This window comes from Brachionichthys hirsutus, unplaced genomic scaffold (assembly GCF_040956055.1).
Source record: "Brachionichthys hirsutus isolate HB-005 unplaced genomic scaffold, CSIRO-AGI_Bhir_v1 contig_416, whole genome shotgun sequence".
In the NCBI taxonomy this organism is placed as follows: Eukaryota; Metazoa; Chordata; class Actinopteri; order Lophiiformes; family Brachionichthyidae; genus Brachionichthys; species Brachionichthys hirsutus.
The window spans coordinates 745-25,972 of NW_027180786.1; the positions used below are offsets into that span (position 1 = coordinate 745).

A 25,228-nucleotide genomic window follows, 5' to 3' on the forward strand; every position below is an offset into this window, starting at 1 on the left:
AAGATCTTTTTTTTTTATTATTATACTTGAGGGGAAACAATGAGTTCAGCTGCTTATTGCAGGGAGCAATCGTCGGGGGAGGCGTAAACTCAATTACAGTAGCCGTTCACAATGGAGGGAAAAAAAACACACCCGGGCGTATCAAGCTAAAAATAAAAATAAAATATATGAATAAAAATTGAGATGAAGCGTATCAAATATTTATTTTTTTCTGGGCAACAAAGGACTATAATACATTGACAGGCATGGGAACTATTGCCAGCACATGTCTATACAACACAGCTAAAACCGCCTCCATTGGACATTATCGGACATAACAAGATATCAGGTGGTCCCAAAAAAATCTTCTTTTGAATGTCTTCCAACAATTAAAAAAAAAAAGAAAAGACAATATTCCATTTATTGCTTTTATGGTGCTTCAAGGAGAGAACAAGAGGTGATTCTGATTGGCACAACACATAAAAGCTTGTATAAAAACGAAAATAGAAACAGAAAACAGTTCTTCTTAGGGTCTCACTTACACTCTGTCTCAAATTTAAAAATCATAATAATAAGGATGATATAGAGAGAAATGGAAGTTTATTTCTATTAAATTTGTTCACTTGCTTCAATGTCGCCTCAACATGCTACAAGAGGGCTGAATTGAAATATCCCAGAGAAATAAAAAATATACCCCAAACTTCTGTTTCCTATAAGAACCATAAAAATCACATGAAGAACTAACCGAATATTCAAACCCACTAGAACAGGAGGCACCAGATAAATAAAAAAAAAAGATGTTTCAACACACGCACCATATTTACAATTCCCATTAAATTACACATAAATAAATATATACATACATGAACACCGATTCCCTTATATAAGCGCGAATCGTGTTGAAATTCAAAAAAAGTTCAAGTGGGGTCACTTTGTATTAGAGTCTACAACTGAAGTCATGACGTGGAGCTCTGTGGAATTTCTCGTTGTTTTTCAAGTTTATTATTCACAATACTGATAAGAATTCATCCTCTTTTAGTTTCGTTTTCGTCACAATGGTAAAATTGAGCATTGAGATATCGGAGGGGTCGCTGGATTTCAGTCCATTCGTTGCAGCTCATAAAAATAAGGGGGGGGGGGGAGGGGGGGGTACGTAAAAAAAGTTCTCTGGCTGAGGAAAGACACCTTGTCCTCGACCTGGAGCTGTCCCTGCATGGCAGCTTCTTTTTTATTCTTTTTTTTTAAATAACTTTTCTTACGTTTCAGGTGTTGGCGGGAGAAGATTCTCGCGTCCTTTCGCGGTGAATCCAAAGTGGAATGTTTAAAAAGAAAAAAAAAAACAGTGTAAAACTGCGCAAGATCAGGAAGTGGCACGTTTAACTTTATCAATAGTATTTATATAAGGTATTTATAATATTTATACTGGGTGGTTGGGGGGGGGGTCGGTGTTGAGGAAGGGCCCTGGGGGTTTGGCCTCCGGTGAAGGTGGGATGGAAACGTCACTTTCTGTGCTTCTCGTCTTTGTCTCCGCCTTTAGTGCCGTTATCTGAGTGACTGTTGGGGTTGTTGTTGAGGTACATTTTGTCCATTGCTTTGATAGCCTCCGTCAGATAGTTCTGTAAGGCCGTGACGGCCGCGCACAGCGCCGGGGTCCCGAACCCGTGCGAGATGAGACTGAAGTGGGTCAAACAGCTCTGGATTCCCGGTTCAAGAATGGGCTGCGGCCGTGAGTTCCCCAGCGGCGAGCGGTCCTGGGACAGCAGGTCTGTGAACTCTTTGCAGACTTGCCTAAAACAAAACGAGGAACGTATCACTCACAGTGAAAAAAAAAATGAAAATCCCTTCTAGCATTTGTTGTCATAAAAAAAAAATGTAAATCAATCTGGGCAAACAGCGATTTTAGAATCAGGTAGACCGGGATGTAAATTCTACTGAAGTGACCAGTCAATTATAATATATATATATATATATATATATATATATATATAAATGTAATGAAAAGAATATGAGTTTTTTTTGTAGATTACATTTTGAAGTTCAGTTATTAATAAAAAAAATATGTAACAGAAACCTAAAGTGAAAAAAAAAAATTCACTTTATTAATTTCCTTTTTTTTTATAACTTAGTTAAAATAATTTCCCACCGTTAAATGAACTGTTCGGGTATGTCTGTTATAATACGGATAAAAACGCCTGCATGAAGCGGTTAAAGCTGACACTTTGATTATAGCGGGCCATCAGTTATGTAAAAAAAAAACCATCCAATGGCAGCACTAAATGAGAACCAGCAACGTGTCACTGAAAACACGAGCAAAGTAAATATGACTGCGTGCGTGTGGTGGGCCGAGGCCAACATGCACGGCAGCAGCAGGACGTTTAATTGCGTGTCATTAATTAATAATGAGTTATAATATTATATGGAATCGCGTGTTTAACAGAGAAGAGGCGTCTGAATGAAACGTGTGATTAAAAGAGACGTTAAATAAAATGTAAAAGTGTGAGTGGCTAAAAAATAAATAATATCAGCTTGGTGTCTGCGGGCTGATGTTGACATGGTGCAATGATGACAGCTACGAAATGTGTGTGCGTGCGTGTGTGTGCGTGCGCGTGCGTGGCACAGACTGGCATGCATTCGGTGCGTGACATGTGATGATAACACTTACTTCGTAGCCAATAGCATGTTTTTTCTTTGGACTTGTTCGTTTGGGTCGGAATGCTGACGGTTTACATATTCAGCTATTGCCTTGGCTGGAAACTCGGTTTCGCACACATAACCGAAATCCCTGGCGAGGTGAACCGCTTCTCCTGAGGAAGAAGAGGAAAGAAAGTGCGGGTGAACGCGTGCGCGTCTTAAATGCGGATCCCTGCCCGTGTGCGAGTTATCTATATAGATTAATGCATAGAGTCTGGGCGCATGCATGGGTCTCTGCGCAAAGACAGCGCAGCAGCAGCACCTGCGTCTTCCTGCAGCCTGGAGGAAAGTAATGAAAGACCCATGCGAGCTGTCAATATGCGTCCAACTCTTTCATACCATGAGAAGGGTTCAATATGGAGGAGGAACAATAAGGCCATGTCATTGATTAGTGTCTGCACATTACTGAAAGTCCAGTAGATCATTTTAAATGGCTTAAATCTCATATTCTCTGTCCCAAGTCCAGGTTTCATTCCCTGTCCGGTTGTACAGGTTGACTTTTTTTTTTGTTCCTTCCAAGTTCGTTGGTTATAATTTCCTGAAGCAGTTTAATTTTTTACTGCGGAGCTTCCTGCTCGGGAGCTTCTGATCCGGAAGAACGCATGCGTCAATTAGTCTCAATGCTGTAGTCCAGTAAACTCGTTTCCACCAAATGGGACGGATCATAAACAACGACAACACTCCGGAAAACGCAGTGTCCCTTCACTAAATAACCTGCTGCCATCCACCCCCAACCCCCCCCCCTATACCCCCCACCCCCACGTGCCTCCGTCCCTTATTACCCAGAATCATACATTTCTCCAGGCTCATTACAATACAGCTCCTAGATTTCTCTTAAGCTCAATAAACATTGCGCGCGTTCCTCTCCTGCAATACTGATTAACAGCGACCAATGAACCGTGGCGGGCTTTCACCTTTTACACCCACTGCACACCAAATACCACGACACTGAACTCTGCAAGCAAAATGGATTCATCCGCGTAAAAAGGCATCTTCCCACAGCGCACCGTAAATTGACTCATTTATAGGTCAGCGCTAATCCATTTGCATGCCACAAAAGTCTTCAGTGGAAACCCAAGTCCGACATTAATGAAGGAATTAAACCACTATATTAAAAAATCAGAACTTGCAGCGCCATATCCGCGTGCAGGGCTGTATTCATGTTCTTTGAACCAATGCAGGGCTATAATAAATCAATCGACTTCTCATCCATGAGGTGAAACAGCTCAGCGGTGCCCAATAAACAAGCAGCACTCAATAATTAACTGGACTTCAACACAAATTCATCCAGTGCGTAAACTAGGCCAGTCGTGGACCTGCGAGTGAAGGCCAACGCTGCAAAGCCTCTCTCTCTCTCTCTTTCTCTCTCTCTCTCTCTCTCTCTCACACGCAACACAACACACATCCTTCATGCTTTATTACTTGCGAGGCAAAGTCGGTCCACATTACACGGATGAGTGCATATATGCTGATTTCCAACACAAAGAAAGAAAGAAAGAAAGAGGAATGCGATTTAAGGCACCAGACTTACCTTCGACGAGTGACGTCAGCAAGGTGACGTTGGCTGCCTTACGTCTGCCCGCAGGTAGATTCAAGCCGATTTTATCCAGCTTCTCCCGTAAGGATCTCCCTCCATTCTTTGACTTGGCCCTGTGGCAACAAAACAAAGCAGATATGTTAACTTCTGGACGATAGGAGTGAATTTAAGGACAAACGTAAAAAAAGTCACATATATGATGATACTTTCTATAAACATGTGCCCGGGTTGTGGTTCAGATCCTTTCGCATTAATTAAAAGGTGAATGTGCTGAACCCTCCAGTGTACAGCCACAAGACGAGCTATAAATAATACTAAAAGAGCTCAGCCCTTTTCTCCACCAGACAAACACTGTAAAAAAATGAATAAATAAAACCCTACTTAATAAGCAGCACTATTACTGGCTGCGTGTCTGCAGCACTTCAGTAGACTGTTCACTGGAGACCAATGTTTTCATGTGTAATGCCTTCAGTGGGCCTGTAGAGCTGGGCTTGAAACAGACTAGGCCTACATTAATTAGAGCGAGAGAGGGAGAGAGAGAGAGAGAGAGCGAGAGAGAGAGAGAGCGAGAGAGAGAGAGAGCGCTTGGGAAGTTAATATGGAATTTAACAGACCCCTCCTGCTTTAAATGCAGGAGCTCGGTTGTCATGGTTGGTCGATTTTAATTATTCTTGGTACCGAGAAGAGAGCGAGCGAGAGGAAGAGAGAGGCGCATGCGCACAAGGAGCAGAGAACGCGCTCACAAGTGTACAGGTATATGGATGCAGAGAGTTCTGCGGCCTCCGACAGACTCACCTCCTTAGCACCCCGCCCAGCAGGGAGGCGTTGAGGCACTCCGGTGGCGAGAGGCGTCTCTGCACCTCCGCCACCGTGACCTTGTACTTTGACGTGGAGCTGAGGAGGGACAGGCGACCCGGCACCGAGCAGAACACCTCGTTGGGGTTCACCACCCCGCCGAAAAGGCCGTCCTTGTTGACGGGGATGGCGGAGATGTTGTTCTTAGATAAGGACACTGGACCTAGCAATGAAGAATGAGGAGAGGAGGGATGGTGGGATGGAGAGAAGGAGGGAGGGAGGGAGGGAGAGGAGAGAGAGAACGTGCTCAGTGAATTTCATGCAATGCAGAGCCTTAACTAAATGAGAAGGGGGGGATTTAGGCCCCGGATTTAGAGTTTAGCGCCTCATGTGTACGCGCGCAGTATGCAGAGAAAAGCCTCTAGCAACTAATAATAATAATTATTATTATTATTATAATTATGTTAAACTCTCAGCAGTACGCAGTGAGCACTCTCAGTAACGCGCTCGGCTACATGCACAAAGAAACCAGTCCAACCGAGGGCTGTTCCTATTTTGACACATCTCCGGTAAAACACCGCAGCCCGTGTGATTCAGCACTATATGGGCCTCACTCCGTTCTGGTGGCGCGCAGTAACCGGAGACAAAGGGGGACCGTGCGCCTTTGGATAGATCACTTGTGACATTAATGGCTCGGGGGAGCCTAATGGAGACAATAGGAGTTAAACGAACTCTGGAGATTACTAATATAAGAAGCCAATTATCATGCTGATACGCAGATAGACGGACTCACAAAAGAAACAGAAAGAAAAAATGGCTCCATATCAAGTGAGCTCTGGTCTGATTTGACGTCATGGCGCGTCTTTAACGATATAAATCAACCTGATTCTTTTTTTTTTTTCCCCCCACAGAAAACCATCCAAAACATTAAAAGCTGGTGTTTTTCCCCAAAATCATGTTTCAATAATGTTATTCGAGTCCCCACACTGGACCTGTCATTCACGAGGCGGGGACCACGCTTCCATTTTAAATTAGCGCGTGCATGGTGTAATTCAGTTATTGGCTTTCATCGCTGAAGTGTTATAGGATCGTTTATGGGCCCGGATTTTTGACCATCAATGACTGAGCCCACCAGCTATATGAGCATCTCCCCACTGCCCGGAAACGCTGACAGTAAATTCCATCTGCGAGGAAAAAAAAAAAAAAGGTGCAGCCAGTTTGATGCACTTGGAAACCATGTAATGAAAAATAGGGTACTGCGTGTTAGGATCAGTCAGGCGTATAGCACCGAGTTCTCTCGAGCAGAATGGCGAAGGGTGCGCGTGTGTGCGTGCGCGTAAGTGTCTGTGTGCAGCGTGCAGAAACCTGCATGATGATCTCGGAGGAAATTGCTTACCTTTTTTAATTACAGTCTGATCGGGAATGTGGAGTCCTTGATCCTCAAGAGCCTGTGATACAAATGCGACAAAAGCAACAATTTTTTTTTAGCGTAAAAATTATCAGCCTCAGTCCATGTGTCAGTGAACGCAACACAGGACGCGCAGCGTCGAACAAAGCCTGACACAATTAGTCGCAATCGCCTAAAATGGAGGCTCTCGAGGCCCATACCTGTTATTACTGTGTTTTCCGTGGGTTATACGCTGACGGACGCTGTACACTAAATTCAGATTTAAATAACGAAGATGTGTCGCCCCATAATCCTGACCTAATTCCGCCCTCACATTGGCTCTACTCATAAGGAAATTTATAATCTAGATTGGATAGTAATTACGACAGCAGCCTATTAAAGGCCGATGAACTAATTAGAGGATTATTTGGTGTTTGTTTCTGATTAAAAAAAACTGGGTGGAATATTCCAAATTAGAATGGAGGTTATTGTGAAAATTAGTGCTCATTTATCATGTATCTTCAGGATATAATAGTCGCTTTACCTCAATCCTCCCAGATCAATTCTCCTGTCACTGTAAAATGTATATGGCGCTGTGATTGTGCGCAAAGAAAGGCGAGCTTCTTCTTTTTTTTTCAAGCAAATCGAATAACTTCCCTCCAACTTTACGCATAAAGAAACCTTTGTGCGCTTTTGAAAAAAATCAATTTAATTTAATTAGATTGAAGCGATCATTTCGAATAAAAGCACATATTGTTTTGTCAACTAACACCATTTTTAGAAAATATGTTTCATAAATAAAATTACAGATATAATTGTTTACAAAATGTTCTTGATGAAAACGAACACATTTTATTTATAATACATTTTGTTCAGATAATAAATGTCTCCGCGAGGAAGCTAATAAACTGAATGGCTCTGACCCATCCGTCATTTATTAAACAATAATACATGCATTATAATAACAACTTGATATTATTAAAACGACAAAATAAAATGTGAGGTTATGTGCATTAACTAATGCAATAATAAATATATTTAAGTAAAAACAAAAAAAACATAACCATACTTTTATTAAAATTATTATAAAATATGTGAACAACGGTACTTTTTAATCAATGACAGTAATGTTAATGTTTTATTTAAGCCCACAGAAAGCGGAAGGCGGGTAAATAAATGCTTCCTCACCTGAACGTCTTCTAAAGAGTGAGGTATTCCATGGATAGGGATAGAGTCCGACAGCCCCGTGTCGAGGCCGTGCCCGGACGGTAACAGCACTTCCCTGCGGTACTCCCGGCACAGCTGGTGGGGCAGGCTGCGGTGCTGGTGCAGCAGGCCGCTCTCCTGACTCTGCCTCTGGCCCGGCCATCCCGGATGCTGCGGCTGCGGCTGGGCGTGCAGCGAGTTGAGGGAGTACGGGTCGTTGACGTGCGAGTAAGGGTCCTGAGACTGCGGGTAAATAGGCTGGTAGGGCGGGGGGAAGTACGGGGGCTGGAAGTCCGAATTCGGTGTGTGGGAGAGCGGTGGCGCGCTCGTGTAGGGACTCTGGCCCACGCCGCCCAGCTGAGGTAGCCTGGCTGTCCCGTTGCTGGTCCCGTCGTGACGGTCCTGACAGGACGGGAAGACATTTCATATAAATACACTTGTAAAAGGACGGAGCTGTAAAACAAGGCATGTTTGTTTTACCAGCAGGAGGCTCTGCGGGTTTACGCGCGCATTAATATACATGGCCCGAGTGGGTGACAAGAAGTAGAAGTGTGGAATCTATGTAAAGTAAAATTCTTTGTGCTGGTTCACTTTACACAATAAAGACAACCGTCCAGCACTCCGACCTCATGCCGGTTGACATAAATAATTTGACTGAATTACAACAATGAGAAACTGAATTAGAGGGCAGAATAGCCAAAAACATTTCATATACATGATTTAAGCATGCGCCGCTTTACAAAATATTATTTAGGAATAAAAAACTCTAATATTATAATAAATAATATGCAAATGATTTTTTTTAAGTGTCTGTCATCGGTGAAGCTTTAGCAACTTACCATCGCTGAAAAACTGTGCACTAACATCTAAGCGGATATTTCTGCTGCGACAAGAATAAAGAGTTCAAAAACACTTGGAGTGTTTGAGGGGCGAGCAGCGGCAAATTGGCCAGCAAAATCAAAAAAAAAAAAAAAAAGCAAAGCACCCCCCGAAAAGACTCTCCTGCAAACGATGGCCCCGGCGATCAGATCTGTACCACAGCAGCAGGACGATAATCCATCAGAGATAAATGGTTAGATCCCCGCTGCCCTTCATTTGGGTCTAAAAATTGCGGATATTCGGCGGTGGTGGAGAATTTGTGCCGAAACGTTTCTCTCGGTAAACCCTCGTTTCGCCCTGTTCTCCTGGCTTCTATCACAGTTCTGCCGTCCCTTCGCCTGAGCTCATATTAGGAAAAGAGCCGCTTTTGTCGTCTCCCTCTTGGGGCTCCTAACAGGACGCATTCGTGACTATTAGTATTACAGGAATACTTAATAATAAGGAAAGAATGGCCGGAAATCGGGCATGAAGCGCGGAGGACGCAAGTCAAGGCAGGAGTCTGCGCTTAAATGACGTCCATTGAAAGAAGGAATCAGTATATCTAATCAGAGATGGTGGGAGAGAGAGAGAGAAAGAGGGAGTGAGAGACTGTGGAGGGAGTGGAAAGAGAGAGACAAAAAGAGGGACACTCGCTCCCGTCTGACGAATCAGAGAGGGAGAGAGAGAGAGAGAGGGGGGGGGGGGGGGGCATCTTAAAAGGGTCCCAGGGCCAGAGCGCAAAATTGAAAGAAAGACATAGGAATGAAGGGAGGTGGACCGCAGACAGAGGGAGAAGAAGCCATGGAAGGAAACAATGTGCACCTCTGGTTTGGGTGTAAATCCAGCAGCCGGCGGCTCTCTGGCCGACTCATTCCTACTACGCGTCCCTTTGTTTTCCGCCTCAGACTCCGACAGCGAGCTGTCCTCCATCGGTCTCCGCTCTGCTCGTTCCCGAAGCTGAATTAATCCACCGGTTCCTTCTCGAGTCACAGTTTTAACTTTGACCCGGAAAGACGGTGAAAATCAAGATATCCAAAGTCAATGGATATAGGGCCGCTCGGATCCGGCGCGCTAAGCAACTTTTACGCGCGGCTATAGCAGAGCTCCACTCCCCTTCCTGTTCAGACGCGCATGTGGAGAAATTACGAAACGACAGAGACTGCTCGAATTTCGTTTCCAAATTTCATTTAGTCAATCTGTTCATTATTTTTCGTATTATCACATCAATATATTCGGGGGGGGGGGGGGGGGGGGATTGCACAGAATGAAACCCCCACAACGCGAACACGGAGGTGTCCAAGCTTTTGCTTCCCTGTTCCCGGTCGGCACTGGACTCGGGTGAAAACACGTTCGACAGGCTTCTCCACTTTAAGTCCCTGATATTACTGCCAAACTTTGTCTATGTCCACAACAGCAATATCTCACTGTATGCACTCTACACATACATACATATGCACGCACGCACGCACGATGTAGCAGCTCCAATCGTAGGTATATTGCAATTATTGTTTTTTTAAGCAATGAATAGAGCAGCTTGTGTTAACGCGTTCACGTTCAATGTAGCTAAAATATTTATTTATAATAAAATGTATAATACTTTTAAATATATTTCTATTTTTTTTTTATTAAATTAGAAAAAATAAATAGCCAACCAATACAACCTACATGTTAACATATTAAAAATATTATAAACACATCTGTTAGAACGATTCAATATAAAAATGGTAATAACTGTTGTTAGTTATTATTCTATTTAATATTATCTTCGAATATAAATTCACATAAATAGTCTGCACACCAAAAAAAACGAAGCTATATGAACATTAATAGAAAGAAATCATGGCTGCATTCATCCCGAAGTTAGATGTGATAAATTAAATGCATCCACTAACAGCTGTCAAAAAAAAAAGAAGACATTTTTGTATCAAATCAATACACATCACGTCCCTAAAATAATTTAAAACCATTTAATTTCCTTAGGAAAAAAAGTAAATAAAAGAGGAGCCCCTTACCTCGCAATCTTCATATTTAATGTTATCAGTTAATTTCCAAAGCATTTTCATGGGCTGCTGAGGTGGATATTGAGTTTGGGTTTCGTCTCGGTCTTGTTTTCACTCAGTGACTTGTGCTCAGAAAAACTACTTTTATTCAAGCTGTTGCCTGCTGTCTGTCTTGCGCTCTGAGGTCTCCCTCTAATGGTGGAAGTGAAGGGCTGGAGCAGCTCTGTAATAACACTGGCACAGGGCCTCATTAGCATATCAACAGCCGTTTGATATCCCCCCCCCCCCCCCTCATCTGCCCACACAACACCAATGGACAGCGCACAGGTAAAAAGCCAAAAGCAGCAAACGCTATACACATTCTTGTTTCTGCTGCTTGTGGGGGGAGTTGATGGTCGTGCGTGGGGACCTGCACGCACCTGGGACGGTTTCTTCTATTATTTTACACTCGGAAGAAATTCTATTTTAACCCTTAAGTGTCCTGATTTGTCCTGCACAAGTCATGTTGATGTGCGCTTGATGTGAAGATATGCAGCAGGTCAACGCAAATGCAACGTGTCACACACTTTGTTCCCACCCTTGATTTTCTTTTTTTTTTTTTTTTTTTTAAATCTCAAACGGTTATTTTAATCCCATTGGGAACGGAGACCCTGAGAAGCGCCTCCTTGAATGTTATGTTAAAAAGGTGAGCATGCAGAGCCCAAGCGGCGGCTGTACCTGTCAGGGCGCAGCGCTTTGTGGGAATGTTAATAATTAACACAACAACATGGCCTCGTTTCATTTGAATGAGCGGCTGAGCGCGCCGGGCTCTGCCCTGTCGCCGGCCGAGCCTTCAACCTCAGCAGGTCGTGGGTCAGCAGACAGGTCGCCACTTCTTTAAGGCGTTGGCTCCTCGCGCTTTAAATCCCGGATTACCATTTTTGGTGGGGCACCCCCTTTTTTTTTCTTTTTTTTTTCCAAACAGTTGTTATTAATGAGAATAGAGGACAGAAACTGGCTGACAATGACAGCTATGCAAACGTGTGTTTTGGGTTTTTTTTTTTCCCCTGGAGATGTGACGTCTGTGCTGGGAAGGAGTGAAACTCTGTTATACGGATTCTCATGACTTTATACAAAGCAAGGAGTAGAAAGTCCTCAGTGGGGATGCTGTGTGGTTTGAAAGTTTAAAACATATAGTCCGAATTTAAACAGCTAAAGATATGAGAAATACGCGTAGAGGGAAAAGTGACACCCTTCAAAGACGCGACGATTATTTGTCAGCGCACGATGTCACTCCCAGTTCAGAATATATTCCCAAATCTACCTGAAAACAATCCTTAATCCTGTATCCTAAACATAGTCTCACACCCAACAGCACGCGATCAGCGTTTCACATCAAAACAAGGAGCCCTACAATTTATGGCATCATCGAAGGAGACTTTCTCAAAGAAAGTGTGTTTAATTTCTCTATATCCTCCCGGATTATAAAACAGATAATAATCTCCCATTAAACGCAAGAGTTTATACCTGACAAAACATTTCACGGTTTCTACAGCCTCAAACTGTTTCCACGCATTTTCACAGCTGTTCTTTGTCTGAAGGTAACCGGGACATACCTGCCATTCCCCCATTTTGCCCATAATGGACATTCTTTGTCCTCTGCTTCCTGCTGGTGGTCTTTTTTTGTTTTGTTTTAGGCGATCTGATTCCGTGTCTGTCTCATTGAGTTTTTGGTCCCGATGTAAATCCTTACTTTTTTACCTGGACTGGATCGCCTCACCTGGTCATAAAAAAAAAACGATGCGGGACTAGCAGGTGACGCATGCGCAGTGCAGCGGGTGTGGACGAGAAAGGAGATACGACCTGGGAAAAAAGTAGGATTGCCGACAAGGCCTAAGCCGTTACACTTTGACACTTTTTTATACTCTATATCACGAGTTATTTTTATTGAACAATGCATGAAAAAAAAAAGGAAATCTTAAGCTATAAAGTATAGTAGGGCCGTGTAAGTGACATTTCTTGTGTGTGTGTGCGTGCGCACTGATGTGATATACACATGGCAATAAAGACTTGTTAATCTTAATCATTTTAAAGGTGCCAAACTGCATCGTGTAAATTTAAAAGCTGCGCTGGTGGTTTTAATTTGTCCCTAATGATTGCAAATAAATAAACGAATACACGGAGCAAGCTACAGGTAAAGTACACGTTTGTATTCAGCTAACAAAGCGTGTTAGTTGCTTTATACTTAACCTTTTAATTTTTCACTGTTTTCTCTTAGAAAACGTGAATTCTCATTGCAAATGAAACTGAATCGATTCAAAAACTTGAAGGTTAATTGCCGACATCATTACTTCTGCACAGAGAGCAATCCTGCTATTGTGAGGCTCATTATTTATTTATCCAGTGTTTATTTCTAATACATACTTATGTAGACCCCTCCGGCCAAGAGTGAATGAGCTCTCCCCCCGCGCTCCCTCTCTCTCTCTCTCTCTCTCTCTCACACACACACACACACACACACACGCACCCACACGAAGCAGAGCAACACGTGCACACAGATAAGTGATAATGGTCAAAGCTTTGGTTCAAAACCTCTTTTCTCCTCTTTCAAGTTTCGGACGGAGCGCGCGCGCGCACACACACACACACACACACACACACCGACGGGAGGCTCAGGGTTACGGCGCATGTCGCTTGCAGACAGCTGTATGGATTCTCGAAATCAAACGCGCATGTTACGCATCCATAAGGCAGACATTGAAAATATATATTTTGATAACTTTTTTTTACATTTCACAAATTTCTGTCTGCATTTCCCCAAATAAATCTTTTATCGTCCTTCCACATATAACGTATAGATTTATTTTTTTTGTATTCTGGTGTTAATATTTAAAACAAGCCTTCATGTTTCACTTCAAACACGAGCACATTTTAACTGCACACACACACACACACACACACACACAATACCTGCAGCTATATAGACCTCAACAGGACTGGACAAAAGAGAGGGAGCTGGGGGAGAGAGGTGTGTGTGTGTGTGTGGGGGGGGGGGGGGGGGGGGGGATATTGTTTGAGGCTGTGCGCACCCAGGGAGGAGTAAGTTTTTGCGGGGTGCGTTTTGAATATCCAGTCTGTTTGTCTAAGGCTCGGTTCAACCACTTCCATCACAGCACCATATAGCAGCGGCCCTCCGGCAAAGTTCAGCATCCTAAAACCGTGAGCTGTGTTTAATAGGCGGCGGCAACGGCTGCACCTCGGGCCTTTTGCGCAGCCAGTCATTTATGTTGAGATGATTATTAATTATTATTATTATTATTATTATTATTATTATTAAATGTGCGTGTGTGACAGATTCGTAAATTCTGCGTCTTTTTTTTTCGAAGAAGAAAATGGGTGAAAAATTCCGACCAGGTTTTTTTCCTCGTTGTTTTGGATTGACGGGGAACTTGAAACATTTCTTAACTTCTGAAGTTGTATCGTCATGATGCAGTGTGATCTTCCTATCGCACCACGTGGAGCTGATTGCTGAAGACGCGACAGATATCCAGATGTCAGTAGTGTGTGTGTGTGTGTGTGTGTGTGTGGGTTGGGTGAGCGTGTGTGTGTGTTGGGTGAGCGTTCCGGGCGCACTGCGCGAAACAAAACGCTTCTGTCCGAGAAGGATAGATTGTCTCCGAGCGCCACCTTGCTTCCGCAGAAGTGAGAAGACCCGCCGCAAAAGGAATCGAAGAATCAAACTCGTGCCATTAGAAGTAAAAAAAAATGTCAATGGGTCAAAAATACATGAGGAAAATGTCAGCATTATTTAAAACTTAACCATTTAAATAAATAGACGCCCCCTTGACACTCCTTTTGACCTTTACCCACCTGTTCTTCTTAAGCCCGATTACAAGCATCCAGCAGAATCGATACAGATACCTCACATTCAAAGATTGAATGTGATTTTCGTGTGCAGGCATTTATTTTCTGAATGTAAAGCAAAATATATGGAGAACCGTTGGGACCGAGTTTAAAACACAACTTTATTCTGATCCTATGGCACCATCTTGTGGCTTCAAATAAAAACCGACCCAGTTTGTCATGGTCGTCAACGATCCTTCAGTGAACGGCAGTGTGAAAGCACCCTGAAGTCAAATGAGTCTCAGTTTTCCTTACAATTCGGATGTTTTGTTGTCAGTAAACAGGCTTCCATTCTTCTACATTATAGAAATACAATGAAACCTGGTTTAAAGGCACCGAATCTGTAGGAGAGGAATAATTATTGAATCATTAACCAGGAACATACTACTACTACTACCACTAACAATACTAAGACTAATAATGCATGTTTCACATTATTTTACAAACATAATTCAAGCAATAATATAATTTGTATAATATATGAATACATATTCCTCAAAGAACAACAACATGACTTCTCATGCTTCCAGTTATTAGGATAAGATCAAACTGTTCTTTTGAGATTATTCTTATTCTCATTATTATACTTTTCATGAATTCCCGTTTCTTCGAACGCAGCGCCCAAACACAAGCGCCTACATTTCCCATCGGCCACTCTGCCTCATAGTTTTGTGCGTCGATTATTTATGTTCGGTGGAGAACAAGGCTGGTCGTGACAGAGGACAAACTGGACTAGCAAGGTATGTTACAAGTTACCTTTACCTTTCAAATTTAAAGTATTTGAAACTCCGCTGCGTCCACGGGAAACACATTTTACATCCTCCAGATCCGGTGTGAATGTACATTGAATACGGTTCGTCTTTCCTGTGATCCCTGCGTGTGTATTTGTGAGTCTCGTCTGCGCGTCGCTTCAGCTAATCTTATCTAACGAGCCAGACGGACGCACACATTTATCTTTTACAGCCATAACGCAACGATAGTTGAGCAGAAACCAGGCGGGAGCGGGGACAGAGATCGATGCGACGCTTCTGTAGCTCCTGCTGCCGCAGCTAGCTTTCCGTAGCCGCTCCGCGTCGCAGCCAGTCGGTCAAACCTTTAGCTGTTCTCGCCTCGATGTGAGTAGTTCAGAACAGGAGGTCGACGGACTCGGTGTAAATAGTTCCTACGGTCACGACTGAGATTGGTCGGTGATGGTTCTTTCTCTGTGACCCTGACAGGTGTCCCAACATGTCGGTGGATTGGCTCGGATATGGATACGCGGGCCTAGTTGCATCAGGAGGAGTCGTCGGTTATGCCAAAGCAGGTGTGTGTTGGAAACTGGGGGTTGATGAGCAGGTAAAAAGATAAAGGTGGACTCAAAAGTATCTCTAAAGTGATGACGTGTATCGTTAGCTGTGTTTATGAGCCACGCTGTGGAAGGATCTGCTCAAAATTTACTGCATTTATCCATATCGCGTTGTTTACTGTCGGAACAGATTCGCATTGTTGGTATCCATGCTTGTACTTATACTTTTTGTTGTAACATTAACATGCTGTGTCTTTTTCTTTTTAAGGCAGTGTCCCCTCCCTCGCTGCCGGCCTTGTGTTTGGTGGCCTGGCAGGTTGTGGCGCCTACCAGGTCTCCAATGACCCCCAAAATGTTTGGGTCTCCCTTGGTTGGTATACTAAGAATATCATGTAGTGTATATTTACTCGGTAAAGAGTGAAACGCCCTCATGGTGTCTTCCAGCTACATCGGGAAGTCTGGCTGCCGTCATGGGAAAGCGGTTCTACAGCTCCAGGAAGTTCATGCCAGCTGGTTTGATAGCTGGAGCAAGGTATGAATCTCCTTCATAGGACTTCGATGTATTTGTTATTGTATTCGTCATATGCTCTGAACACATTTTTGATGACTATACAATTCCCTTTTTCCCAGTCTTCTGATGGTGGGAAAGCTCAGCATGGCGCTGCTTCGGAAACCAGTGGCATCGTAATGGAGTGAACATTTTGACAAGTCCTCCATCTTCTCTTTCGGGAGCAGTTTGTTAGTGTTGATTGTCTACTTTTGAGTTTTAATCAAATGTTAGTTTTTTTTTTTTTTAATAAAGAAAAAAAGTAAATTTGAGAATGAAAATATCTCTCTTCTCGCCCTTTTTTGAATGAATGCAATATGAACTTTATTTGTATAAAATGTTTACAAAACATTCAGTTATTTCTCACAATACAAAGAGGTGTGTGGTGTGACATCGGGCTGAGAAGTCCTTTTATAGAGGGGGTTTTCACCTATGGTAAATAAAAGAGGAACATAAAAGACTACGTGCTTGTCATTAGTAAAATGATACGTGACGATAAAAACACAAATACGACTATACAGAGTATCCCAACATTAATGCTAGAATTGGTTCATACTGGGTGCTTCAGGAAAACATTGGGGATTGTCTTGCACACGGCATCAGCATCATGGCGGCATGCTGAATGTACACTTTAACTACATGTCACAGGCTCTCTGGAAATGATGCCACTGCAGCATAAAAGAAACGTCTTTTAAAATAATGTTCACTGTCTAATGCTTCTACCGCATCCTGCTGCAGTTGGTTTTGGGGAACATACAGAATTCAGCAGTTTAGAGTCGACTTGTTAGGCTGAAGATGTGTCCCCGCGTGGTCCCAGGAGCAGCATCGTCCGACAGAACTAGCGATTTCCACCATATTTGGAGGCCCAGTCCACCCTGCCATGGACGGGCTGTACAGCAGGAGCTCTGCTCAGGAGATTCCCAGAGGCTTTCCCCAGCGCCGAGTAGCTGCTCCCCTTCATCTGTGTCCTGTCCGCCCTTCTCCTCCAGCCATCGTAATCTGGATTAACATGCCAGTGTGTCATTTACTGTACATCACAAATGCACCGTATATAAACCTGGAAGCAAGTTTACTTTTTTTTTATTTTACTAACAGCCTTAATATTTGTGATGAAAGATATTCACATCGGCTGCAAATAAATATGATTTGTATTTTTTAACGAGTAAAAGTTTTTTTTTTTATATTCATAGAAGAGAGGAAGAAATGGAAATTATGCATTTGCAACATTACATGATAAGATGTGTTCTTTAAATAAGAACACAGTGGCTCAAACGTGAAGCAGAAAAGCCTGAATGGAAAGTTTTAAGAAATGTCAATACCTTCATTAGTTTCACTGAAAGATGAGTTGGATATGGGCTTGGCCTTAGCAAGTTTTGGTTTTTCTTTTTGATTATCAGGAGAGGAAGAGAGATTGACTGGAAGGAGTGGAAAAAGAAAAGAGACAGTCCTAATGAGTGAGATTTTGGAAGTAAGAAACTAGAGTTTGAGTCGGGAGAAGGACGAGAAACAGGAAGGCCTTAAAGGAGCCGTAATTCTAACAGAATCCACAAACGGCATTTACTTACTTAATGAACAATGTTTGATAGTGGTTGTAATTGATATGTAAAAGTAGGGACAAAGGAAATCGATCTAAAAGAATCAAATATTTTACACAAATGGAACAAAATCTTACTTGTTTGTTGGCCAGCCAAGGGGGCGAGCTGGATTCTCTGTCCCACAGAGCCCACCTCTTTCTTTTGGAATGAAGGCATATAAGCACCGGACAGGTTGTATTTGGTGCTCACAAAACTCCCTAAAAGAGGAGAAAGCATGCATGGGCTGTTATTTTGGTCTGTTTTCTCCAGTAAATCCTCCAGGTGCCCTTTTAGCATGGACTTAAACACCTCTTAAAACATACAAATCAGGGACATTTGAGTAAATGCACACACAAAAAATATAATTCACATTTGCGGTGAATTAATCATTCATTGTCTGTGTGAATGCGTGTGGCACAGCTACTGCATATGCAGAAGCTAATAAAGACCCAAACGGTGACTGAGATCGAGTGAATGAACTCATTCAGCATTTCGAGTGACGCCATCAGTCTGCCTCACCAGCGGTCGTGTGATGGTTATCAGTATAATTAGAGAAAATCCCCATTGTTTCCTTATGAAGATGTGGTCGTCGTGTTATTTACCATCTATTCAGCTGCGGGAGTTCTTAGTTCTTTGCTTAAACTGCGTATGTGTACTGGAGTCTCCTGCAGAGCATTTAACAGTTGGCCTCCCTTTCACATGGTAAGTGGCTGGGTGAATAACTGAAGCGGCCATACTAACTAAAACTACAGTGTTTATACACAGAAGAGCATTAGCATCACAAGTATCTCACAGTGAAGGAGTCGGAGAGATCTACATGGAGATCAATGGGGAAAAGTCACCTCAATCAAATACCTTTGGAGAGATCGGGTTTCTCCAGCGCTCTTTCTTTGACAACAGTTTTCTCTGATGGGCTATCTGCAGATTTAGAGGCGCCCTCTTCTAGTCTCGCAGCCCCCCCCCCAAAAAAAGAGATAAAGGAGGAATGCATGCAATCAAACATAAAGAAGGATGAGGAATTTGAAAGGAAACAGTATAAAGTCATAGGTGGTGTATGGGAGTAGCATCAAAACAGTGTGTGATAGATGGAATTAATGAGCAGGGGATGCACCCGAGTGCAATTTAAGGAGCACTTGATCTTGTGCCGGCAGTCTTCATCTCATGAATAAGCAACAAAAAAGACAGAGGACGAGAAGAAAGGAGGGAAGGCAGCAGGGAATCCTTGCTGTGTGTGTCTGCCTACATGACAAATGGTATATAGAAGTCTCCGGGACACTGTCTGTGTCGCAGAGCAGGCACGAAGAAACAACCGGACTTGTTTAAGTTGGGATGAAGATGTTTCACATCTCACCCAAGAGTCTTCCTCAGCTCTGAACTTCATGATTATCTCTTAATAAATGTTGAATGATGATCATTTTGATTGACAGCGTTTCTTTAACTTCCTAAGTGAAACTCGGAAGCCTGAGGCCGATCCACCCTAAAATCAGCCATCTTTAATCATCTTCATCAGACATCGGTCATTACCTGCATTGGCTCTGGTGACAGATAGTCCTCCTCCAATAGGAGCGAGTACGGTGTTGGTAGAGTTCTCCCAAAGGTCACGCAGTGTCATGCCACTCAACTCCTTGTCTGTGGCAGAAGTCTGGCTGTTCCCAATCAAACCTTTAAGCAGCAGAAATCAGATTGTTAAACGAGCAGCTGTGCCCGATTGGCTGGTCGTCGTGCATTCTTACCTGGCAAGTATCTCGACTGGCTCAGATAGTGCCGCCGTGCAGCAGATCCTGGGAGATTGGAGTCCATTTGTCCAATCCTAACATTGTTGGGTAACTTAGTAACTGTGCTGAAGGAATATAAAGGTTTCTGCTCTTTGGGTCTGAAATAAGACAATGCAATGCTTTAACACATATTAATGCATTAAATAGCACATTTTTGATACATATGTATACTATATTTATTATCATACAATTCAATGGAAACTTGTGCATGCTTCACTTGCTAATCCAGTTCTGTTCACACTCACTGTGGGCGGAGCTCCGTAAGGTTCGTCCCCTCCTCCGCGTTCCCCAGGCTGGGTTTCTTGGAGTTGGAGGCTGCGGTTTCTGACGGGTCGGCTTCCTCCCAGCTGTCTGTGGTCTTGTTGACCGTCTGTCCCCAGCGTCGACGGCTGGGATGGGTCCCACCACCAGTAACAGTATTATCCCTGCCCACTGGTGCTGCTTTCTGCAGAAGAAGACGTTATAATGATGGCTCTGATGGGATTTTATGACAGAAACAGAACGTTTTTTTAACCTTGTTGCCTGGAAAAAAAAAAGTGAAGACAATATTTTAAGTACTTTGAATAATGGGGACATTATTTATATGCATGCTGCTTCCTCGGCTGCCTTAACCAGTGCACGAACAGAACCTGACATTTCACCCATCACTGTGTTCTCTACTTCTCTACTCTCACTGACACTCGGGAGACAACACCACTGGCTAATTTTTATTCACAAAGCCATCCTCCTCAAACTACCCTCATATATCTACAGCCTGTTGTTTCCAGCTCACAATGCCACAGCTCTTTCTCTTTTTTTTATGCTTTGGGATGTTTTGCTTGCACCAGTTCGGCCTTTTGTCCAAGTCTCCCTTGCAAAATAGATTCTATACAATAAAGGTTAAATAATCGGGCCGATGACAGCAATAAGAACGAGGCTCTCCTTTATATATTAGATAATATATAATTAGTGTTGTTTTCATTCTCACATTGTCTTGAACATGACATTCAAAAAAATAATGATCTGGTTTGTAGACACTCACCGCATGGCTGAGTCCTGCTGGTTTATTGTCGCTTTGGGGAAGCGGGATTGGCTGGAGAGGCTGGTGATGCTGGTGATGCTGCAGCTTTTGGCTTCTGGTGGAGGATGCGGAGGTTTTGGACTCAGAGGAAGACTGCTGGGCATCAGTCTTGGTCTCTGATGCCTGTTTCTGTGCTTGCGGCCTAGTCGGGACCTTCTTGACTTCCTGGCTCTGAGGACGAGGGCCTAAGATCTGACCTACCTGGAAATATGGGTAACGCAAGGCCTTGATGGGCAGAGAGAGAGAGAGGGAATGGGGACGCATTGTTATTCTGAATATTCTGCAAGCACTGGTTTTTTTCTTCATGCAATCAAGATATATTCAGGTTGAGGTATTCCCTGACACACTGTATGCACCAACAACATGAATACTGCACACTCAAATCTTCTGCTGACTAATCAAACATTCTCATAGGACAGAATTAAAACCCAAACTCAGTATCGGAACTACATATAATCTTTCTGAGATGGCAAAAGTTGTGCTGCCATGAAAATCCCTGTGGACGGGTGTCTATTTTAAAGTTCAAGCTAAATGACTGCATCCATGAGCATCAAGATGAATCGGATGCTTAGATCTGACTTTGAGGCTTGGCTTTGCCTACTTGTACAGCAGTGGGTCTTTTTTTTGGGTCCCACTGCAGCAGGTCCTTCATCAGAGCAATAGCCTCATTGCTGGCATTAGGGATGAGGGTCTTCAGGTGTGTCGGCACACATTGAGGGAAGCGAAAGTTCATAGCAGAAGCCAGTTGGTGACCCTCTGGCCAATCCATCTAAGGGAGGAGACAACTGGTTATTAATCACGTAGCGTAAAGTCTGATAATCATATGAGAGAACAATGTGAGTAATGTGAGCGAATGCAAAAGTGGGTTTACATGTTTTTTAGTGCCATACGTTTGGACTCAACAACTTTGTGCCATTCGGTCCTGTGATATGAGAGGCACTGAAACCCTTCCCTTGTAGTTCACAAAGCAGTTCCTGGCTGGGTCATGCCAAACGCGGGCTCGAGCTACTTTCTACTTAGCAATATGTCTAAAAAGGAGTGAATATGGGGAATGTCTTTGAAATGAAATATGCATCCTGTTCAAACAACTTAATCTTCTTCGCACCACATAAACACTGTCCAATGTAAAGTTATTTCTATAATTGAAACGTTATTTTCTCAATAAATCTGCTTGGATCATCTGAATAAATGTCCCTCCAGTTTCTGTTCACCTTTTTGACAGTGCCAAGGACTTGGCAGATCTTAAAGATCTCATCCACCTCACTGTTCCCAGGAAAAAGAGGTCTGAGAGTGTACAGTTCAGCCATGATGCAACCCACGGCCCACAGGTCAATAGGAGAGCTGTAGGTGGATGACCGGAGCAGGACTTCCGGAGCCCGGTACCTGGGCAGAAAGCAAAGAAATAAAGGAGGCGCCAAGCTGCATAGATCCAAAAACAGAAGCTCCCAATGAAACGTTTACTATCCCCTGAATTGGCAATGGGTTGAGCACAACGCAGTTGATGCGTAGGCTTTCCTCTGCTGCCTGGACAGCATGCTCACCATCTAGTTGATACATAGTCCGTGTAGGGAGGTTTGGAGCGGATCTCTCTGGCCAGTCCAAAATCTGCTATTTTGATCAGTTCTGGTCCCATGCACAGGAGGTTCTCCGGCTTCATGTCCCGGTGAAAGAACCCTGCAGAAAGGTTGACGTCAAAGCTGAGCCACTGTGTGCGCAATAAATGTCACCTTCTGAGAGATACTCTGAACGTATCAAATCACAATCACAAGCAGAGAAGGACACAACAAACTACAACTGAAAGGTCATGCGATGAGTCTAAGAGTGATAGAATAAAGCCTCTTACCATGCTTATGCACAAAAACCAACCCAGACAGCACTTGAAACATGATGTTCCTAATTTCATTCTCTGAGAACATCTTATTCTCTCTGGCAGCAGAGCAAAGAAGTGGAAAGGAAAGGAAAGAAGGGTAAAAAGAGACAGGACAAAAGTGTTCAAAGAATGATAACTCTTGAAGCTGCATGCGGTTTGGCTGTGTGCAAGTATAAACACAAGTCCAAGCTATATCTTTAAGATATTTAAAGATAGAAATGGGGAATTTGCACATCCATTAACCACAAAAATGCAGAATAAGAGTTAGATGAGGCAGACAGAGGCTGACAAACCACAGGATTCTTGATCAATTTGACTTTCATTGCGACAGTTAATAATTCATAGCTTAATCGTAATTTTTGCATAATTATTCAATGAATCTTGCAGCATGCAACCACTTTCATGCACTTGCTACGCATGAAAGGAACCTACCATGTTTGTGAATATACGACAGGCCTTGCACAATCTGAAAGCTTATATTTCGTATCACTGATTCAGGAAAGAATCTTCTTCTGTAAAAAATACAATTAGCAGAATTTTCACGAGTTCGCTAACGTGAGCATCATCTCATCACCACCGTTGTGCACGTGTCGCTGTGTACTTAGTGACAGAATATACAATGATATTAAACTAAAGCATGATGATCATCTTTTCCAAACCTTTGTGTGTGTACGTTATGGCTCACCTGTCCTTCATAAGCTGATAGAGGTTCTCCTTCATATACTCAAAGACAAAGTAGAGGTGATCGTTCTCCCGGATGACTTCCTTCAGTTTCACCACATTTGCGTGGTTAAGCTTCTTCAGTGACTGGTGTGACACATCATGGAGCAGATAAAGTAGCAGCAGTTCCGTAACACGACAAACACATCCTTACAGTCTAACTGGCAAAATACACTAGAAAAGTACGGCTCTGTTGGGCAACTGTTTTGTTACGGTCCTTACCTTCACCTCTCTTAGGTCCATACATTCTTCCCATGAATAAAACTTCCTCTTCATTCTGTGTAAGAAGGTAAACAAACACGAGCAGTCTTTGGAGATCAGATAGGCTTCAACTAATAATTTAAATACCGTACATCATTTGCATGTAGCACATATCGCCCCCCGACGCAGAGAAGAGTTACTGTCTTTACAAATTGTTTAGTGTCTGCATCAATAATTCCGCTTTTTCAAAGCGTCTCTAATTTCAGTTTGTGAAAACTCAAATATCAAAAGCTGTAGATTGTAAAATGACATATGATGATCTAGTAAAAACTATAGTCTTATTCCATTGTTTTTGCTTAACTGGAAGTAAATGTCAATCATACTTTGACTCAACTGATGTATATTGCGTTGTCCGTTTTTTATTACAGCATGTTACTTTATGTATTAGACACACTGTTCGTTTGCCCAGAATCTCTGACCAGTCCTTGAAAAGGGATGATGCAAAAGTGAGAGCGCGAGCAGGCCGGTCTCTTATTCTCCTCCACCTGCCCGTTTCGTCTGTCCCTTCCAGAAACCTGACACCCTCTACTTTCACTCCCTGTCACCATCACTTGTGTTGTTTTGCATGGTGACCAAATGATCAGCCGGTTGACATCTGCCCGGTTTCTCATCTATTATTGAACCCTGCTGCCATGCTGCTGAAACGTGGGCATGTAAACGGGTTGTCTGGCCTGATGATAGCTGAAAGCCAGTAGCCGCTATTAAGAGATTTCACTCTGAATTTCTTTTAGTGACTGAATGGAAATTGTAACTGAATTTGGGAATATTTTAAAAATAAAATAAAAAAACCCAAAATGTATATTTCCACGCATGTAAAACAGCCTTTAGGCACAATCAAATTGAACTGTTAAAATAATCTAATTCTGCCATTTTAATCACTCCGTGGTCACCATATTAAGATGACCTCACTATTATGCCATCATGAGAAGGACAGGTATATAAAGTTTCAATATATGAGCGATCATCATCCTCACCTCTTGATAGCCACTAGTTCTCCTGACTCTTTACTTCTCCCCATTAGCACGCTGCCATAGGTGCCATCACCCAGCTGCTTCAGGGTGGTGTAGCGATTCATCGTTCTTCAGGATGGTTTCATCAGATTGTTAACTTTGCGTATTGCTAAAACAAGTGATTGAAACAAAAACGCAGATTCATTGATTGGACGTGTCTTCTGTTTGCCGTCCCCCTCAACGTCTTGGTTATGCCGATTTCTTCTTTCGAGGACTTCAGTTGTTCTTTTCCAATTGGCCAGTATATGATAATGTTCACCAGTTCTTGAAGTTCAAGTCATCTTGCAGTATTTGGTCCTGATGATGTAGCTTAGCTGACACTGCTCCTTTGCAAACCTTTAGTGACAGAAAGGAAATGCGTATCAGCCGCAGCATCAGAGAAATAATCAACTACGAGTACAATAAAATCACAGAACAGTCAGAGGCTAAAACCCACTCCGGATAATTCCGCAGAACAAGGTTCATGAGAGATCTGATGACAATGAAAAGCAAGGATCACATCTTGATTATCTGTGAGCCAGGATTAGGTTTTAGCCTCATGAGGAGGAGGCTCAAACATGACTACCCAGAGGAGACGACACAGGCAGCACTCTGCAGATTAGGCCATGAGGGATGTAAATAGGAAGTCACGTAATCATCGTGCTTACCAACAACCACTACCTTTTTCAAGTGTCCTTTTGTTATGTTTTCCTTTTGCATGAATTAGAACTGCAGACTCTTCTCGAACATTTTCCCTTTGACAAAATTACCTTGGGAGGGAATGCTGATTCTTGGCAGAGATCTCCAAACAC

At 42.9% G+C, this 25,228-nt stretch overlaps 3 protein-coding genes across 6 annotated transcripts; 1 reads left to right on the top strand and 2 right to left on the bottom strand.

Moving 5' to 3' along the window:
* Window positions 1–1,478: 1,478 nt before the first annotated feature.
* LOC137916708 (transcription factor AP-2-alpha) lies at window positions 1,479–12,081 on the bottom strand. 3 transcript variants are annotated; one of them, XM_068759678.1, is made up of 7 exons: window positions 12,049–12,081; window positions 7,578–7,997; window positions 6,399–6,450; window positions 5,003–5,225; window positions 4,202–4,320; window positions 2,642–2,783; window positions 1,479–1,767 (listed from the first exon to the last, which is right to left on the bottom strand). In XM_068759678.1, exons 1-7 carry the CDS (start codon window positions 12,079–12,081, stop codon window positions 1,479–1,481), a joined length of 1,278 nt encoding a protein of 425 aa, XP_068615779.1. The 3 variants fall into 3 exon arrangements, with proteins under 3 accessions (XP_068615779.1, XP_068615778.1, XP_068615780.1); XM_068759677.1 differs by lacking the exon at window positions 12,049–12,081 and adding an exon at window positions 10,466–10,516; XM_068759679.1 differs by lacking the exon at window positions 12,049–12,081 and adding an exon at window positions 8,435–8,461.
* Window positions 12,082–15,012: 2,931 nt separating this feature from the next.
* On the top strand, window positions 15,013–16,479 carry LOC137916709 (transmembrane protein 14C-like). 2 transcript variants are annotated; one of them, XM_068759680.1, is made up of 6 exons: window positions 15,033–15,075; window positions 15,299–15,450; window positions 15,553–15,638; window positions 15,889–15,990; window positions 16,065–16,152; window positions 16,251–16,479. In XM_068759680.1, coding segments are annotated over exons 2-6 (336 nt in total). In that variant the 5' UTR covers window positions 15,033–15,075; window positions 15,299–15,448; the 3' UTR covers window positions 16,309–16,479. The 2 variants fall into 2 exon arrangements, with proteins under 2 accessions (XP_068615782.1, XP_068615781.1); XM_068759681.1 differs by lacking the exon at window positions 15,299–15,450 and having other exon boundaries at window positions 15,013–15,075; window positions 16,251–16,466.
* Window positions 16,480–17,005: 526 nt separating this feature from the next.
* On the bottom strand, window positions 17,006–24,502 carry LOC137916711 (serine/threonine-protein kinase MAK-like). The gene is made up of 15 exons (XM_068759683.1): window positions 24,402–24,502; window positions 23,389–23,443; window positions 23,132–23,253; window positions 22,420–22,502; window positions 22,118–22,250; window positions 21,788–21,959; window positions 21,178–21,345; window positions 20,538–20,801; window positions 19,762–19,961; window positions 19,475–19,614; window positions 19,266–19,403; window positions 18,597–18,683; window positions 17,840–17,959; window positions 17,487–17,582; window positions 17,006–17,166 (listed from the first exon to the last, which is right to left on the bottom strand). Exons 1-15 carry the CDS (start codon window positions 24,500–24,502, stop codon window positions 17,006–17,008), a joined length of 2,040 nt encoding a protein of 679 aa, XP_068615784.1.
* Between the last annotated feature and the right edge of the window lie 726 nt (window positions 24,503–25,228).

What these genes read in the sequence shown, in the direction of transcription:
- LOC137916708 (XM_068759677.1), bottom strand. Translation starts at nt 10,516, where the DNA reads ATGAAAATGCTTTGGAAATTAACTGATAACATTAAATATGAAGATTGC. An exon ending in ACTCTTTAGAAGACGTTCAG is followed by an intron (nt 6,451 to 7,577) that starts GTGAGGAAGCAT and finishes TTTGTATCACAG; the next exon opens with GCTCTTGAGGATCAAGGACT. An exon ending in TCAGACTGTAATTAAAAAAG is followed by an intron (nt 5,226 to 6,398) that starts GTAAGCAATTTC and finishes CTTCATTGCTAG; the next exon opens with GTCCAGTGTCCTTATCTAAG.
- LOC137916709 (XM_068759680.1), top strand. An exon ending in CGTCGGTTATGCCAAAGCAG is followed by an intron (nt 15,639 to 15,888) that starts GTGTGTGTTGGA and finishes TTTCTTTTTAAG; the next exon opens with GCAGTGTCCCCTCCCTCGCT. An exon ending in GGTTTGATAGCTGGAGCAAG is followed by an intron (nt 16,153 to 16,250) that starts GTATGAATCTCC and finishes CCTTTTTCCCAG; the next exon opens with TCTTCTGATGGTGGGAAAGC.
- LOC137916711 (XM_068759683.1), bottom strand. Translation starts at nt 24,502, where the DNA reads ATGAATCGCTACACCACCCTGAAGCAGCTGGGTGATGGCACCTATGGC. An exon ending in CAGCAGGACTCAGCCATGCG is followed by an intron (nt 19,962 to 20,537) that starts GTGAGTGTCTAC and finishes CTTCTTCTGCAG; the next exon opens with AAAGCAGCACCAGTGGGCAG. An exon ending in CTTGGCTGGCCAACAAACAA is followed by an intron (nt 17,583 to 17,839) that starts GTAAGATTTTGT and finishes CACTCCTTCCAG; the next exon opens with TCAATCTCTCTTCCTCTCCT.